The 17,655-nt window shown below is 36.1% G+C and overlaps 3 protein-coding genes across 14 annotated transcripts; 2 read left to right on the top strand and 1 right to left on the bottom strand.

Annotated features, from left to right (window-relative positions):
- Positions 1 to 263: 263 nt before the first annotated feature.
- On the top strand, positions 264 to 8,309 carry LOC105569348 (E3 ubiquitin-protein ligase Bre1). 4 transcript variants are annotated; one of them, XM_012025740.1, is made up of 16 exons: positions 264 to 496; positions 2,193 to 2,360; positions 2,474 to 2,660; positions 2,746 to 2,934; positions 3,033 to 3,154; positions 3,372 to 3,608; positions 3,681 to 3,806; positions 3,920 to 4,093; positions 4,175 to 4,432; positions 4,870 to 5,001; positions 5,209 to 5,480; positions 5,587 to 5,740; positions 6,286 to 6,399; positions 6,623 to 7,007; positions 7,260 to 7,354; positions 7,482 to 8,309. In XM_012025740.1, the coding sequence occupies exons 2-16, from the start codon at positions 2,211 to 2,213 to the stop codon at positions 7,761 to 7,763; spliced, it is 2,877 nt and encodes a 958-aa protein (XP_011881130.1). In that variant the 5' UTR covers positions 264 to 496; positions 2,193 to 2,210; the 3' UTR covers positions 7,764 to 8,309. The 4 variants fall into 4 exon arrangements, with proteins under 4 accessions (XP_011881130.1, XP_011881127.1, XP_011881128.1 ...); XM_012025737.1 differs by having other exon boundaries at positions 6,605 to 7,007; XM_012025738.1 differs by lacking the exon at positions 264 to 496 and adding an exon at positions 554 to 937 and having other exon boundaries at positions 6,605 to 7,007.
- A 2,471-nt stretch (positions 8,310 to 10,780) lies between these two features.
- On the bottom strand, positions 10,781 to 12,299 carry LOC105569347. Of its 2 annotated transcripts, none has more exons than XM_012025735.1 (3): positions 12,164 to 12,299; positions 11,857 to 12,074; positions 10,781 to 11,732 (listed from the first exon to the last, which is right to left on the bottom strand). In XM_012025735.1, exons 1-3 carry the CDS (start codon positions 12,191 to 12,193, stop codon positions 11,528 to 11,530), a joined length of 453 nt encoding a protein of 150 aa, XP_011881125.1. In that variant the 5' UTR covers positions 12,194 to 12,299; the 3' UTR covers positions 10,781 to 11,527. The 2 variants fall into 2 exon arrangements, with proteins under 2 accessions (XP_011881125.1, XP_011881126.1); XM_012025736.1 differs by having other exon boundaries at positions 11,857 to 12,068.
- A 587-nt stretch (positions 12,300 to 12,886) lies between these two features.
- Positions 12,887 to 17,041, top strand: LOC105569346. 8 transcript variants are annotated; one of them, XM_012025732.1, is made up of 7 exons: positions 13,044 to 13,175; positions 14,317 to 14,407; positions 14,494 to 14,525; positions 14,612 to 14,731; positions 15,158 to 15,344; positions 15,857 to 16,213; positions 16,343 to 17,041. In XM_012025732.1, exons 2-7 carry the CDS (start codon positions 14,405 to 14,407, stop codon positions 16,790 to 16,792), a joined length of 1,149 nt encoding a protein of 382 aa, XP_011881122.1. In that variant the 5' UTR covers positions 13,044 to 13,175; positions 14,317 to 14,404; the 3' UTR covers positions 16,793 to 17,041. The 8 variants fall into 8 exon arrangements, with proteins under 8 accessions (XP_011881116.1, XP_011881122.1, XP_011881117.1 ...); XM_012025727.1 differs by having other exon boundaries at positions 14,317 to 14,413; XM_012025730.1 differs by having other exon boundaries at positions 13,094 to 13,127; positions 14,340 to 14,413.
- Positions 17,042 to 17,655: the final 614 nt, after the last annotated feature.

The following is a 17,655-nucleotide window of genomic DNA, read 5'->3' as shown; positions in this document are numbered from 1 at the left end:
AAATAATAAAAATTATTATACATTCATGTACAAACGATGTACATTCCGAATATATTAATAGTTTTATAAATTGTTGTAGGAGGGGGGTCAACTTTATGGACCTGGTGCGATCTTCCTTATCGACTCAGTCGTGACGAGTACCGGCCGAGTTGGTATCAAAAGTCGGCACGTCAGTTTCCTTGCCGGGCGAACGACCGTATCGACCGCGCCCGGCTTCCCTTTCGACCGTTTACTTTCCCGAGTCGTCGCGCAACGATACTCTCTCATTGGAAGGAACAACGCAGGCGCAACTGGCGTGTCTTTCCGCTCCGCGCACGACGCACGACTCTCATGAGCAAGATGCGGGGTTCCGCGACGACCGATTTGGCACGCGAGGCACAACGCATTGGAGAATGATCAATGACGTAGCAACGAGGCCGAGGAAGCGAGGAACGCATCACCGTCGAAGGTGGACGTAGCGGCGACAGCGGAGGCAGTTTTCATCGCTTGCTCCGAGGTAAACCCGCGCCCGCGCGCGCGCGAGCGCGCGCCAAATCAATAACAACGGCATTATTGGAATGGCATTACTCTGGTTCTCCAGAGAGTCTAGTGGTCGATTCGAAAATCTTATCAACGTCCACGAAGCCCCCCCATGCTCAGTCTAGTGCGATCCCGTGCCGATTATGCCTCTGGTTTGCTCGCTTTGGCCTGTTTCCATCGGCATAAAAAAAAAAAGAGCCGAAGAAACCGGACGACATCTTAGGGATCGTCGACTTTAATAACGTATTGTGAGATACTCGTGTCCTCGCTGTCCGTGAGGATTTCTCGTTTTTATACGCACGCCTCTCGACTCGTGTCTACCACATGTTGATCAGTAACGTTTTCAACACCGATGATTCACATGCAGTGTTTACGTGGTTACTTTCTCTCCGATACGAATCATAACCTCATGGATCATGTTAGTTCAATTTAGTTTGTAAACTTTAATCTTAATTTAATTAATTGTTTGTCTCTTTCTAGGGGGAACAGTTGGTAATAGACGACATACGAATTAAGCTAGGCTTAAAGTTAAGCGACGTTGGTGAAGCCGAAGTCGAGATCTGTTGTATCGTATTTATATCGAGATAATTTACGGGTATGAAAGGAGTAATACGTCGTCTACAATAGAGATTTAAACTTTGAGCCTTAAGAAATTGACTAATCACAGTTGCATATTCTACTTCATACTTGACCGTAATTGGTCAATTTCTTAAGGCTTAGGTCTGGTTTTACCAAACGTTGTTTCACTTTGATCTTACAATTAGTTTAATTCACGTTTGTCTCTCTCTAAAGTAACAATTGGAGAGAGACAAAGAACGAATTAAGCTAAGCTTAAAGTCAAGCAACGTTGGTAAAACCGGGCCTTAATCATCTATTGTAGACTGGGACTAAGCCTGGAGCAAGGAGTAGGAGTAGGAAATAAATCAATTCTATTTCTTCCTCCTGCTTTAGCTCTTACGCTCACTCTCGGCGAATCAGAACGCCATCGGCCAGTGTTGACATATTTAAAAAATTATGCTTGTATTACGCAGTCTCTGCAATGAGATTTGAAGACGTGAGATTTAGAAAATTGAATTACAGCCTAGTATTCTCCTCACATTCGTCTATTATTGATTAGTTTCTTAAATCTTATAAAGTCTCATTGTAGACGCCGCATTACTCCTTACGCCAGGCTTACTCCACGCATTCCAGACGACGCATAATGAAAATGATTATTCTTTTCTTTGATCAATCTTAATACAATTGCGCCGTGCCTAGTTGCAACTAGCTTCATGCAAAATTGCTAAAGTTTACTTGAATTCTTAAAGTACGTAATATTCTGTGCAACATTAGAGGACATTAATGCTTGTTTCTACCATCGCAGTTTAACTATATAGTAATCTCGGTTCAATTTACTTTATATCTTTTTCTGGTTTTACAAATGAGAAAGGGATAAGAAGCCGAGATTATAGTTAATCTGTATTGGTAGAAACGGGCATAAGATTCTTCTAGCATCGCTCAACGTTACTCTTAGTTTAACTCATTTTTGTTTCTTAAGAGGACAGAAAGAGACGAAAGATGAGTTGAACTAAAATTAAAGTTAAGCGGCATGAATTCTACACGTCAAAAGCAAACATCTTTCCTCTGTGTCTCAAATTAATTACTCATTGCATTCGTTACTATTCGCTTGACAGATTTAGCACACTGCAAAGATGTCGAAACGACCTGGAGACAGCGGGGACTCTAGTTCCCAACCACCTATAAAAAAGGTGCAATTTGAGCCGATTCTAATTGGACCCATATCTACTCTTGAAGAGATGGACATGAAGGTTTTACAGTTCCAGAACAAGAAGTTGGCACAGGTGCATTATTAATTAAAACATTTTTAATATATATGCAATATAATATAATTTACAATATTGTGTAATTTTGATTTTTTATATATCTTTTTTTAAATATAATTTATTTGTTCCAGAGATTGGAACAAAGGCATAGAATGGAAGCTGAATTGAGACAACGTATCGAACAATTAGAGAAACGCCAAATGCAAGATGATACAGTACTTAACGTAGTTAATCGATATTGGAATCAACTCAATGAAGATATACGTGTACTATTGCAGAGATTCGATGCCGAAACTGCTGATGAATCGGAAAACAGAAGTGCGCTATGAAAAGAAACATACAATGTAACGACAACTTTTCTGCGACAAATTCTTACAACCAAACGTTTTTCTCTTAATTACAGACGAGAGCGAGGCTACGACGTCATTTCTTATGCAATTATCTTCCTGGGACAAAGAAGAATTAGATGATAAATTAGCAAACCGTGTACAGGTGTCGAAACGAGCTGTGTCTAAAGTTGTACAGGCGTTCGATCGTTTATCTCAAAGAAACGAGAAGATTACTCTCGCACTGAAAGGAGAATTTGACGGTGGTAAGTCATATTCAGAATTTCTTTACATATTACATAAATATATTGTGAAAAGTCGTACATCTAGGATAAAATGAATGCAATTATGAATTAATACACAGACGAGGCGCCGAACATTGACGAAGTCGTACGTCGTGCCAATGGGGAAATACAAATGGAAAACAGAAATCTGCAGGCGATAAATATACAATTGCATGAAAAGTATCACACTATCTCATTAAAGGTAATTGATTTCTATTTCATTCATATTTAATTTTTTTATTATCGATTGTGTATAACTAGCACAGCTATGGTTTGTTACAAATCACGAATTAGCCGAAATAATGATAATATATCTTTTGTTGCATTTGTCTAGTAAGTTAATTATAGGAAAATTATTAGGCATAAGATCTTGCCTGACGATCAGAAATTCAATATTTATTCTGGTTATATCTTCATAGATGTCAGAATTGCAAGATACAATAACAGGAAAGGATACGCTTGCAGCGGAAATGCGAAATCAAGTAGACGATCTGCAGTACGAATTAAACAAAGTACGAGCGAGAAACGATAAATTGGAACATCATCTTGGGGAGGCAATTGAGAAGTTAAAAGCTTTCCAACAGATTCATGGTGCAGATGAGAAAGGCAGTAATAAACCGAACACTATAGTTGCATCCAGTGTTTCTCAAACTAAGGTAAAATTTTTTTTTTCGTGTATAAAACCACAAGTATAAATTAGTATAATATTACGATATTATTCTTTACAGCTTGATGATTTACAAAGAGAACTTGAAGAGACACGTGAATTGGCTAACAACAGACTGCAGGAATTAGACAAACTGCATCAGCAACACCGCGACACCTTAAAAGAAGTGGAAAAATTGAAGATGGATGTGAGTAAATAGTTAATTTCCTAACTTTTACTTGCATTCTATAAATATTGGGATAATATATTTCAATTTAATTTAATCTCTTAGTGGCTGAACTTGGGTATTTCTTGTTGCAGATAAGACAGCTCCCCGAGTCGGTAATCGTAGAAACGACAGAGTACAAATGTTTGCAATCGCAATTTTCCGTGCTATATAACGAGTCTATGCAATTAAAAACACAATTGGATGATGCTCGTCAACAATTGCAGTCTAGCAAGAATGCACATTTGCGTCACATCGAGATGATGGAGGTAAGATCTTTGTATATCCAGAGAGACTACACTCGCGAGAAATTGTTTCATCTTCATTAGTTTATGATGTTTTTTTCATAGAGCGAAGAGTTGATGGCTCAAAAAAAGTTGCGCGGAGAGTGTATACAACTCGAAGACGTTTTAGCACAATTACGCAAGGAATACGAAATGCTTCGCATTGAATTTGAACAGAATCTAGCTGCCAATGAACAGACAGGTCCAATCAATCGAGAAATGCGGCATCTGATTACCTCTCTTCAGAATCACAATCAGCAATTAAAGGGCGAGGTGCACCGGTACAAGCGAAAATACAAAGAAACTTCTACTGAAATACCCCGGGTATGTAATGTAAATTGTAAATTTTAATCTTCTTAGTTTTTATTTTATTATGAAATTTAATAATTTATTGTGCACCACTACATCAACTTTGGTGTAAATAATACGTGTGTATCAGTTTATTGTTACATACATAACTGGTTACACTTCATTTCATATTCCTTTATCAGAACTTTCAAACTTTGCAATTAATGGATCCATCTGTAGTTGAAACTTTAATTATTTAATAAATCTTTTATAAACAAATTCATATATGGGGCATAGGTCAGGAGTGAACTCTATAGATTACAAGTCAACTGCTCTTACACAGAACTACATGTTATTCCAATAATAACAAATTTTTAATATATACATACAGTATATATATAAATTACCACCAATGTATTGTTTAATGGCGATAAAAATAGGTAAAATAATCTTATTTTATGAAATTTTTCTAGCTAAAAAAGGAAGTAGAGGAATTGACAACTAAATTAGGCCAACAAACGTCGCAAGAAAATAAAGAAGGGAATAATTCAGATGGCAGCGGAAAAGAAGAAGATGCTTCAAATTCGTTACCAGGTTCTACACAGGTATAACGTTATAAATAAATTTAAATCAAAATATGACATTTTTTTCTACGCTATTATATTTTTTATGCATTTTGTATATATTTAATTATTTAAAAGAAAAATTTCTTTTCTTGTAGAAATCTTACATATTTAATATATGAGATGTTCAGTTATGAGATTTGTTTGCTACTTATTGTTTTTGTATTAATTGTTGGTTTTGGTACGTAGATAAAAGAAGAAAGCGGTGTTACAATAAAAAGGGAATCTGGTGCTGATGAAGAGGTGGAAACTATTGAGGTTGGAGAAGGTGAAGGCAACAAAAACACGCCAGATTCCCTAACGTTAACTTCGCCGACTCTAAAAAAGGAGAAAGATATAAAACGTGAGAAGGATATCAAGAAAGAATCTGTGAAAACTGAACATCGGGATCCTGCACATCGCACTAAAGATGCAAAGATGGCGGAATCAGAACTCGTGAGAGACTTGAAGGCGCAACTCAAGTATGTTCGTGAAAACATCCAGTGTTTTCAAATAAAATATCGACATTGTTATCGTGACGATATTTAGTTTTAGAAAATAAATGAGAGTATAAATATCTGATTACAGAAAAGCTGTGAATGAGATGAAAGAAATGAAGCTTTTATTAGATATGTACAAAGGTGTTGGAAAGGAGCAACGGGACAAAGTACAATTAATGGCTGCAGAGCGTAAAACTAGAGCAGAATTAGAAGACTTGCGACAGCAAGTAAAAAAAATTCAAGTATGTTGTAATACATTTTACAATTACTACGTGATAAATTTATGATATATACATATATATAAAATTGATAACATGATAAATGATAGAAACAAGTGAAGCATATGTATATATTGGATCAGCTATTGCGGTTTGGTTGAGGAAAATAATGAGTTTAAGTGCGGATTGAAATATTTTGTTTTAAGGCTGTGTTCAAGCTGCTACTACAAATGCTTCGAAGCGTTTTCCTTCTATCTTTATTGAAAAAAGAAAAAGAAAAATACTTTGAAGCATTTGTAGCGGCAGCTTGATCAGCCTAAAGTCCGTATCAGACTACGGACTGAGATTGTGATTAGATTGAAATTTGACCAATCAAAATTTACTAATCTCAATCTCAAACCGCAATATTGCATGAACAGCACTTAGTAATTCCTAATGACTTAGTAATAGTAATAGTAGTATGAAAAGAAATGGGTCTGCACATGGAGGTGTTCATTACACTTGTTCGGAATTTTTATTATTTGTAATAAAATTATTTAGTAATAATAATGTGAATTATGTTTTTGCAGGAAAGTAAACGTGAGGAACGCAAAAAACTAGCTGATGAAGATGCGCAGATAAAGATTAAGAAGCTGGAAGAACAGGCGTATACACTGCAACGTCAGGTCGCTTGTCAGAAACAGGTAGATCACATTTATTCTTTCTGAGACTCTTGATGCACTGTGCATTAAAAGATTATTAATTAATTAGGGATGAAATCAATTGTAAGTGATATAAGTCGAGAATTATATTAATCAATCATTCATATAATGTTACCAGCTTCTTAGTATTAGGAGGTAGACGACAATATCTGATAGCATATGCGAACGGAAATGTAACGTTGAACAGAATTGTATTTGGCTGCAGGAGGAGGAGGCTCTCCTGAACGAGATGGAAGTGACCGGACAAGCGTTTGAGGACATGCAAGAGCAGAACTCTAGACTGATACAGCAACTGCGCGAAAAGGATGATGCAAATTTCAAGCTCATGACAGAGAGGATTAAGAGTAATCAATTGCACAAACTCGCGAGGGAGGAGAAAGACGTGTTGAAGGAACAGGTGTCCACACTAACTACGCAGGTGGAAGCGGCTAATGTAGTTGTACGGAAATTAGAAGAGAAGGAACGTCTCTTACAAAACTCTCTTGCCACGGTGGAAAAGGAATTGGCGCTGAGACAGCAGGCAATGGAGATGCACAAGCGGAAAGCAATCGAAAGCGCGCAGTCTGCGGCTGATCTCAAACTTCATCTTGGTAAGACACAAACGCGAAAAAGTTACAATAAAAATTTTTATATTAAATCTTTGATCCTATATCTCTCTCATATAAATCATATAATTTCCTAAATAAAGTTTTCTTAATCGTATAAATAATATATTCTAAGCGTTTACAACACCTTTATATTTTTAATTATTGTTATATTAGCTAGAAAAATGAGTGAAAATAAATGGTAAAAACTATACGATCGCTTCCAACAAAGAATTGACATAGCTTTTATTATTACAGAGAAGTATCATTCCCAAATGAAGGAAGCACAACAGGTTGTAGCTGAGAAAACAAGTTCCTTGGAAGCTGAAGCGTATAAAACTAAAAGATTGCAGGTATAACGATTTAATTCTATGTCAACTATGGTACTTTTTATGTTTTCAACCTTTTATATACTTTTTTTGAATACCATTAATATTCAGTCATTGAGAAGTAAATTCTAATTTGTGAATTGCGTTGTAGGAGGAGATAGCGCAACTCAGACGCAAGGTTGAGCGCATGAAGAAGATCGAGCTCGCTGAAACTCTGGATGAAGTGATGGCGGAGGAGTTGCGGGAATATAAGGAAACTCTAACTTGTCCGTCTTGTAAGGTAAAGCGCAAGGACGCCGTCCTCACCAAGTGCTTCCACGTGTTCTGCTGGGACTGTCTGCGCACACGTTACGAAACGCGGCAGCGGAAATGTCCAAAGTGTAACTGCGCGTTCGGCGCCAACGACTACCATCGGCTGTACCTGTCCACATGAAGAAGAAGGTGCTGACTCGTTGGAAAATACGCCGCGACGTAATGTTCTGCTGGAACACTCCACGCACGTTACGCAATGCGGCAGCAGAAATGTCCCAAGTGTAACTGTGCGTTCGCCAACGATTACCATCGGCTGTACCTGTTCACACGAAGTAGGTGCTGACTCGTTGGAGAATACGCCGCGACGTAGAGTAATGTTACATTAGCATTTCTCTTTTCTTTTTTTATATCGTTTATTTATTACTCTGACTTTTTGTGGAACGATGCGCGATATGTGTCTTTTCTTGAATGCGTCGATAATGAATCACGAATTTTGCTAAATTCTTATGAAGACCATAACACGTGAAAAGAAGAATATAAATCATGGAACTTAAGTAGAATCATAGTCGAAAATTCTTGAGACTGGACGATTTATCACTTAACTCTACTACTTATATTTTTTCGCGCATTATGGTCTAGTTTATAAACTAACACAAATACTAATACAAATAAGTAGATAGGTACAATGAATGATGAATAAGTGAGTGAGCAATTGAACGAATAAATGTAAAAAAGAAAGATAAAAAAGGGGAAGAAAAGTGAGAAAAGGGAAACTACTGAATTGCATTTGTAGTTAGTCAGTACAGTTATGTGGGTTATAAGCTTTTAATTTTATTTTTACAATATAAAATATGATTTATGCAATTAGTCTTTGATCTCGTTTTTAAAATAATGCGAGGCTATCGTTAACATTATATATAGCACGATCGATTGCCTAGATCAATGCCTTCCTAAAGCGGATGCTGTCCCCCGAGCGATGACAATTTCCTATTTCAAATGTCTTTTATAAGATAAAGTAAACATCACCGAGATCGAGTTTGTAAAGTCAAAAAATTTATAATAATGCATCTGTTGAAAAAATTTTGAAAATACTAACTTTAAATCACTGGTTAATACAACATTCGGTGATTATAACTGTGCCAACTAAAATTAATTGATTAACACATGTTTAAATTTAATTACTGTTTCAAATTCATGTAACTGTAAATCTATTGAATGCAATGTTCAGCCCAACCAAACTCATATGTTCTGGATATTAAGCCTGGTTAGGTCGTATAATTACTTTAATTTCATTTGAATCTTTATCTCTAAGTTGAAAAGCCTCGAAGAAGTAATCTAATGAGCCTTCATCTTTTTGGTTTAAAATTTCGAATTGATAATTAACAATTCGTATGATAATCACGCTTATAGTTGATTTAATTGAAAGGATATAATTCTGCCAACACGGTCCAAATTCGTTTTGTCTATTGTTTATAATACGAGACAGGCAAACTGATTAATAACAGGAATGTCCTGTGCGGTGACTCCTCGACATTATCCAATAAGAAACGAATTTTTTTGTTGATCGTGTACATATTTGCGATGATTTTCATTGAAATTGCTATTGGGACTAAAACACCGAAATCAGAAACTGAGATATTCCATGTACTTCTAGGCTGGCTCAGAATATCTTAAAAGTATAAATTTTATTTAAGAGAACTGTAAGAACTATATTTTTAAAAATAAAGCAGTAAGAAAAGGAATATATATATGTATATATATACATGTATACACACATTATATTAAATCAATATTTACACATTACTAAATTTAAATAATTTATTCCATTTAGACCGTTCAAATTTAAATTGAAATTTGCGCTCACTAAATCGTTAAATATTTGATACTATTATAGTGTGTTATAGTATAAATAATTTTTGAATATCTTTTCACACATGTATGAATGCTAGTTATGTATGCGAACATTGTACATGCGTTTGTAAAAAAAGAGATACGATAATTTGTTTCGACAAAAAGATGCATCGATATGTAAGAGCTGCGTTTCAATAGAATATTTTCGTTTTATAGGTCTTTATTTAATTCGACCATATTGTGTAATAATTTGGAGAAGTCTGTCCTTTTTTAATTTTCCTTTCTTTTTTTAGGTAGTTAAAGTTTATTTAAATATATAACACACGCACACATAATGTAAATGTGTAATGTAGATGCGTTTATAAGAAATTTGACTTCACTAAAAATAAACTGTTTTCTTTATTATCTCTTCAAGGAAAACAGTTTCTATTGTAAAGATATTTCCATATTGGATTTATTCCAAATTTGAAAAACTGTCTAAAAACATATATATATACACATATTTTAATTGCTTTACAATGTGTATGTAGGATAAAAAATTGACAAAGGTATTTTAAACAGTGTCTTATTATATTTTGAGACCTTATTTTGCATTCTTGGTATATTTCCTATATTTGTCTAGTGTTGCTCTTTAACATTTTAATTTTTTTTCGCAAAACAAACTGAATTAAAAATCGTGTGAAAACGAGAAACAGCACTTGTATCAATATTCTTTTTTTTACATTACGTAATAGTATTCATTATTAATTCTAATAGTTTTATATTATCGATATACACTGAAAAAAATACTACAAAGTATATGAAGTGTAAAATTCATACGTATAATACGTATATACGTATAAATTTTATTGTTATTCATATTATTTTATATCACATTTTTACAGTGTATATAAAACAGATAAGATCGAAAATCGATTTGCAAGAATTGACGTGTGCGACAAAGAAAAAATACTTTTGCAACTATTTCAAACCAATTTGAATTGAATGTCTTACAGATTTTCAATTTTATGAACTTGAGAAACAAAACCTTTGATATTCTTAGTTTTGAACTAATTTTTAGACTTAATTATGTAAAATATAAATTTATTATAGAAAATTACGAAGGCATTTAAGAAATAGTTTTATTCTTTTTCATGATAGCATTTTTTTAAATATGTATTTTTGGTATACATATAGAAAATGTAATATTTAAGGCATAATTTATGTTTAATTATTTGTATAAAAAACTAAGAAATTTACTAAATTTAATTATAGTATTTAATATACATTTATTATAAGTTAAACATTAAAAGTTATTTATAAATTCTATGTTCAATAATTTATTAATAATTGATTGGTAAACTATTAAATTATTTAATAAATAAAGATATAAATACTCGTAATAAAAATTAACCGAATCTTTTATTTATTCTAATAGTTCGATTAATTGCTTAAAATTAGTTCAAAAGTAAGTAATTCTTCGGAACAGAAATGTATGTAAAATCATAATGTAAAGGCAGCTTACATGTCTATGGAATCGTTATATATTATAGTGATCTCAGAAGAATATACATTGAATGGAAATATCTACAAATTTTGTTGAGAGCTAATAGCTAACAGTGTAAACACCTTTCTATTATATGATGATTGAATAAAAAAATACGGAAATAAAGCCTTTAAATAAAATTCCATCCATTATATTTTCATAAGTTTCTATATTATTTTATTTATCTCAATGTTTGCTTTCTGATTGTACAAAAGTAAAAAAATGGACAAGAATTTATTCTGTGAAGTCGTGACATCCTAAGGTTCAAGGTTTAAAATCAGTCATTTGAAGATGATTAAGGCCTGTATTTTCAAACCTCTTTTATCGATAAAAGCGTCTCTCAAAGTGGCTAATAAACCTGATTGGCTACAAGCCACTGTTAGAGGCGCCTTTATTGATAAATTAGGGTTCGGTGTACGGGCCTAAGTCTTTTTCTGCCCTTTGAGTATTTTATACACGAATTTATAATATAAATTATTAATAAGAACTAAAATGTTATAATAAATTTTGTTGTATCACACATATTTAATTCGATAACTGTGCGCACGCAGAGAAAGAATGAAAAACGATCACGTCGAACTCAATTGTCTATAAAGAATGCGAAATGATATTAATAAATAGTAGTAACGAAAGAAAGTTAAGAAAAACCGATTTAACAGGTTGCTAATTTTACAAGACCACAAGAATTCGATTTTGAGGGCAGGTCTTGGCGCAGATCGTGGATGGACATTTCTGCTACGGAGGAAGAAAAATAATATTCGCCGGCATCTAAAACTGGAAAGATATGTATTTGAAATAGGGTAAATATATACGAGTATAAAAATAAGAGCGAATATTCTATCGGAAAATATGTGGTGGATCTATCGTATATTTTTAAATATGGAGATGCTGCATTTACTCTTTTGAATTATTTTCTGCCGGGGCGTATTGACTTTTTTTAGAACGTCCACTTTCAAAGCGTTGCCCAGGAGAGCCACAGCTCTCGGATATATGATGCTCATCGGGACATTTAGGATCCGCGATGCCTGACCACCTTCCAGACGCCCAATGACTCTGCCTTTCGCCACGATCGCCAGAATCGACCATAAAGCCTAATCTACAATGTGCTCTCTGCGTCTAGAAACATTCTATTTTGTAGCTAATGTATACGTTTACAAAATTCATGCAAGTTGATAAATTTTATATTATACATTGTATAATCGTACATTGTTGACAAATTTGTTGAGCGTTTTCATCTGTTTATATAAAATAGAATGTTCCTAGGCGCAGAAGGCACATTGTAGATTAGACTTAACTAGGCCAGGCAAGGAACAATCACGCGAGTCACGTTGTCACTTTCTATGCCACAATCCATTCGTGTCAAAACATCGACGGGGGGGGGGGGGCTGCTGCCTCTTGGAATGGATGACCTTGACATTGGAGTTTTTGCCCGCAGCGGTGCTGCCATCTATATATGTTTTGCGCTTAAAATGTGTTAGTAGGCTACACATGTCCGCACCACGTTTGATAGGCACAATTGGATGCTGAAAGGGTCGAACTCGACCTTGATGGAAATATTTTGCTGAAAGTACCGCGGAGATTAAGCGGCATTGAGTGCGGCTAAAACCTGGACGGGGTGGCCGCGACTTCACGGTATTTTCATACACGGCCGCGAAAAGGTTGTCAGCTCCTTACGATCTTTAAAATCCTGAATTTTTCATAAATTTTTTTTCTTTATATTAACGTGAATATACACAAAGTATATAATATTATTGCCCATACATATTATATCATATTGCTATGTTGCTGTAATATTTCTGCAGGCGGACATTTTACCGTTGCCGCAATCCTGCCAGCAACATTTGACATTCCTGCAATGTCGCAATCTTGCAAGGAAACATTTCTGCAACGTTGCTGCAGCATTCCTGCGCCGTATGGGAGGAGGGGGGGTCCCTGCGCGATACGAGGGTGGCGAGAGCACGCGACGAGCGCCCCGTCGGGGGAGGATTGGGGAGAGGACAGTGTGCGTGGCTGTCGCAAAATCGCGCGCGCGGCGACGTGCACGTTCGACGTCTGCACAGTGGACGTCCGGCGATTAGAATTATGGTGCGAGCCGCGAGGGGTCGGATACTCGACGCACCGTTCGTGGCGGCCACTCTGACGCTCGCGTTGCTGTTGCTCGTCGATCAAGTAAGAACGGCGACAGGCGCGAGACGCGCCACACACTAGCTACGTCAGGTTGTATATCGTCGCTTCCATCCGCGGATGGTAAACGCCGTAATCGCGTTCCACGCGAGAAAGAACGACGGGGAGAAAAGAGAAAGAGAGAGAGAGACACGTTCACATTGCCGTTTCATCCGCACCCTCTCGTCCGTACAACCCTTGTCCGGCTCCTCCGCCGCGCTCCCGATCAATACGCGCCCGTCGCCGTATTTGCCATTCATGCGTAAGTCTCTTCCATGCTCCTTTTAACCCATTAATGCTCGGCGATTCCCATTTCTCGAGCGCGGTTTTTATTTCGCAAACGGAAGGTTTTTCGATTTTAACAAATGTCGCGACAAGTGAAAAAAATAACTCTTTTTTTCTTAATAAACATCCGTCCCTCGAGTCATTTGCGTAAACACATGCGCGTTCCGTAAGCTCGTCGCGTTGTGTAAACCACAACTTTCAATCGAGACAACATATTGCGGGTAAAATGCCGATGCAAGTTGAAAAATTAAGGGAGACGGTGCGCTTGAGAACGACTGAAATGTTAATTTTTTTTTTCGTCTTATTGTGTTGTGCTAAAGAGAGAAACTATAAATTGTTCTTATGTACTTTTTTTAATAGAACGTATATAAATTGATAAAAATATTCATTATTGATATTGGAATTATTCCTGTTTTTTTTTTTGTATTCTAAAGCAGAATCACTCCCTTGGATTGAAATATCGTTTGATACTGTGTTGCACATAAAAAATAATCAAGTAAACAGAGAGAAAATATCCCATACAGCACCGAAGCTTTCAGAAACATTGTAACATTGCAATAATGTTTTCTGAAATGTTTCTGAAAGCTTTGGTGCTGTATGCTCAGCCAAAGTTAGGGGGTCAATTCTGTATCTTACACTATAGTGAAAATGAATAGTTAAAAGTGAATCAACTCTTTCCGACCGTCCCCTTAAAAAGAGACAAAGTCGCTCACTTTCAGCTACATTTTCGCTACATTGTAAGATACAGAATTGAAACCACCAGACTGGACCTTTTGCGCCTAATATTTTCCGTGTATATTTCGCCCCTGGCTTTTGCGTAAATTGGCACATTTTCTATTTACTTGATTGTTATCGACAGTCATGTCTTACTATAATTTATTAGAAATAAAACAAGTGATTTCTTTTAAAGGGCTTATTGAATATAATTAATAGACAGCGGAGAGAGAGAAAGGAAAGGGAGAGAGAAAGAGAAAGCCCGTCTCAGTTGTATACATTGGATGGTTACTGTAATTTTTTTATTCACATTTATTATTAAAGTAATAATATAATATATAATTATAATAATATCTTGTACTGTTGCTTTAAGGTGTCCTCTAGGATATGTAAGGGAGGACATGCGTAAGTATCTTATTATGTCATATATTTGAGTACACCGAGAAGTAAGGTAAACTGTAAATAAAAAGACAAATCTGTCGCTGTTTTAGCTGTTCTCCTCCAAAGGAGTGCTGTAACTTCGGCTGTTGTTACAGTCTTTTATTGACACCAATGCATCCTCAAGTTTCAGAAATGTTCAATATCTTGATATGGACCTACTGGTATTTCTGGTTGGTATATCTTTTCGATCATCTGTGTTATTGAATGGCGACATAGAGGAAAAAGGAAACAAGTTTCTTGTCCTTTTCACTCATATAGACGCACTGCGTTGGTCAAACACTGAAATGAACACCGTAGCTAATCGTGATTTGCTAAAAATATTTTCCTGCCATAACTATAAATTTCTAAACCGCAGCAAACGATTTGCCGTCGCGCCTAATAAAATATAGACACCGCAGCAAAATATTTGGCTGTTACAACTAAATATTAGCCGTTCATATTTTACAAATGAAATTCAGTTGCCACATACAGTTTTTAGCTACGGCGGCTACATTTTTCTTCCCGCGAACATAATTCCATTTTATGTATAGTGGTCTTGTATGCTGGACACATATTATTTATATGGATCGGGTAGCAGTTACGTATTTTATTTACAGGGTAGCGGTACTCGCGGCCTTAGCTATAGCCGCAACATGCGGCTTTTGGTTGTGGAAGCGCCGCCGTTCAGCATTGTCAGACGATAGCACGTCCTCCACGGGGACTTCCACAGGACCGTGGTATCCACCACCTCATTATAGCCGATGTAGTTCCTTCGTCCAGGCATTACCACCACCGTACAACGAGGTATTTAAAAAAAATTATCAATTTAAAGAATTTTCCAGTAAAACATTTTTTCACGTAAATGTATAGGATATAATTACATGTACAAAATATATATGTTATGTTTGTTAGTTTTACGTCTATATGAAATATGTATCTGCGAACAACTTTTTTGTTTCGATTGCTTATAATTTGAAAATTACTGGAATTTTGGTATTTTTGTTAACGCAAAATTTAGCGTACTATTACATTTGTCGTACAAGTTTTTCAAACGTGCGTTGATTGGCTACAAGATAGAAAATTTTTAAATACTCGAGAACTTTTCTATCCTGCAGCCAATCGACACGCTTGGAAAATTTGTCGTACGACGAATGTAATATTGGCCTTACACCAAATTGAAAAGAAAGATTTATTTGTCGTTATCAAAGAGATTCAGAAATTTTACTAGTATAAAAATATATTTTGTCGCGGAGATATATACATTGTGTTCTTTATATAAATTCGAAATCTACTTTTGTTCTGCAATCTATGCTCAGGTGACTGCAAAACCAGATCTCTACCCCCTAGTAATTGGTTACGACGATAGTTCGGGCAAAGGCACATCTGGTTTTGTGATGCGCTACTTCAGATCGTTGTCACACGCTAGTACATTGGATTCGCTGAGCTCCAGTTTCATGTGCAATATGGTGAACGAAGCGAACACCATTATTCCACCACCGTACTCCTGTAACAACAGCGTCGACGAACTGTCGGCGATGGACTGTGAGAGAAGAGAGACGGGCGACATCGGCTCTATCGTCTCCTTGACAAATCACAGAACAACTTCTGACATATCAAGCCTTGGTGCTCAATCGCCTTGTTCACCGCCGAGGGCTACTAGTCCGACGATAGAAGTATGCTTCTAATTACACTTTAAAGAGTTGAAATCACAATGTTAAATCAAATTGTTGTTTATATACTTAAATACTTATATATGAACTATTAATTTCACGATGTTAACTCTTACGTTCATTCATTTCCAGTTGCGGGAATTATTGGATAAGATACAACAACTTCCTCATTTGTCCAACGGACATTCCACCACCATGCATTGCCAACAGAATCAAGCCCCGATTTTGTACGTAACAAGTAGCGATGGTACTACTCAACAACGGCCTTTAAGTCCCAGCGACGTCGGTTCGTACAAAATCAGAAAGACCAGGGGCAAGCTGTACATGCCATTGGGGCTGCCGAATTCGCGAAGCAAAACGAAGCGATGGCTGTCGCGCTCCGCGCCAACAACGCCCTCCGGCACGATACCAATGTCCTTCTTGCCGGGACAGAGCAGGAGGCCTTCGGAGGCCGACAACAACAACCAGCAGGCGGTGCCGTTGCTTTACGAGCAAGATGAAAACGAGAACAACAATGCGGATCAACTGTCGTCGATTGTTCCATTGCTCGTTGAACAAGAGGAAGAACGACAATCGACATGACACGGTGTCTAAACCGTGCGTACCATTTAATACTCGACATCGCAATGACTTCGCGTAAGGATTGCCGATATCCACACACACACACACACAAAACACACACACACGCACAACTACACGTATGTACACAGATTTAAATATTTTTTAATATATGCTCTGATACATTCATCATGTATGCCGTATCATAAAATTATACACATGCGGGATCTGTGTAGATGCATTTATATATAAACCTAAACTTTATTTACGTTTAATTAAAATAATATCGTATATATATATACGGAGACACATACAAAATATGATATTAATCAAATATATGTTTCATTAACATCATGTTTTATATGTGTCTTTGTTATTTAATGTCTATTTAACATCTTTTATTATGGATAATTATATAATAGTTAATATTTATTTAATATCTATTTTGTGTGTGTGTGTGTGTGTGTGAGCGCGTGCGAGCGCGCACACACAAGACAAAGAGAGAGAGAGAGAGAGAGAGGAGGGAGGAGAGAAGATAGGGTATATATGAATACGTGTGGTATTATTTATTTCTTATGTTATACTTAATCTTGTCAATATGTACAAATTTAGCTGTATTGTCAAATTTAGACAATTTTGAATTAGAAATATCTAGTCATTCAAACATCTTAGGTACAACCCCGAATGTGACTACTTTATGTGGTAAGGCATACATGACGTTTATTGTACGAGATATTGTTAATCGATTTTCCGATTACTGTTAACCGATAAACGCCGCCTACCTTTTTAAACTAAAACACAAGAAATTTGAGGGGACTTTACGGCTGTCTTTGGCGAAGTGACTTAAGGCCTTACTCGCAGTTTTAGAGTTCGATTGTACTGTTGCA

This window comes from Vollenhovia emeryi, unplaced genomic scaffold (assembly GCF_000949405.1).
Source record: "Vollenhovia emeryi isolate VEMERY1.0 unplaced genomic scaffold, V.emery_V1.0 DF939124.1, whole genome shotgun sequence".
Lineage (NCBI taxonomy): Eukaryota > Metazoa > Arthropoda > Insecta > Hymenoptera > Formicidae > Vollenhovia > Vollenhovia emeryi.
This window is presented reverse-complemented; position numbering and strand designations above follow the sequence as displayed.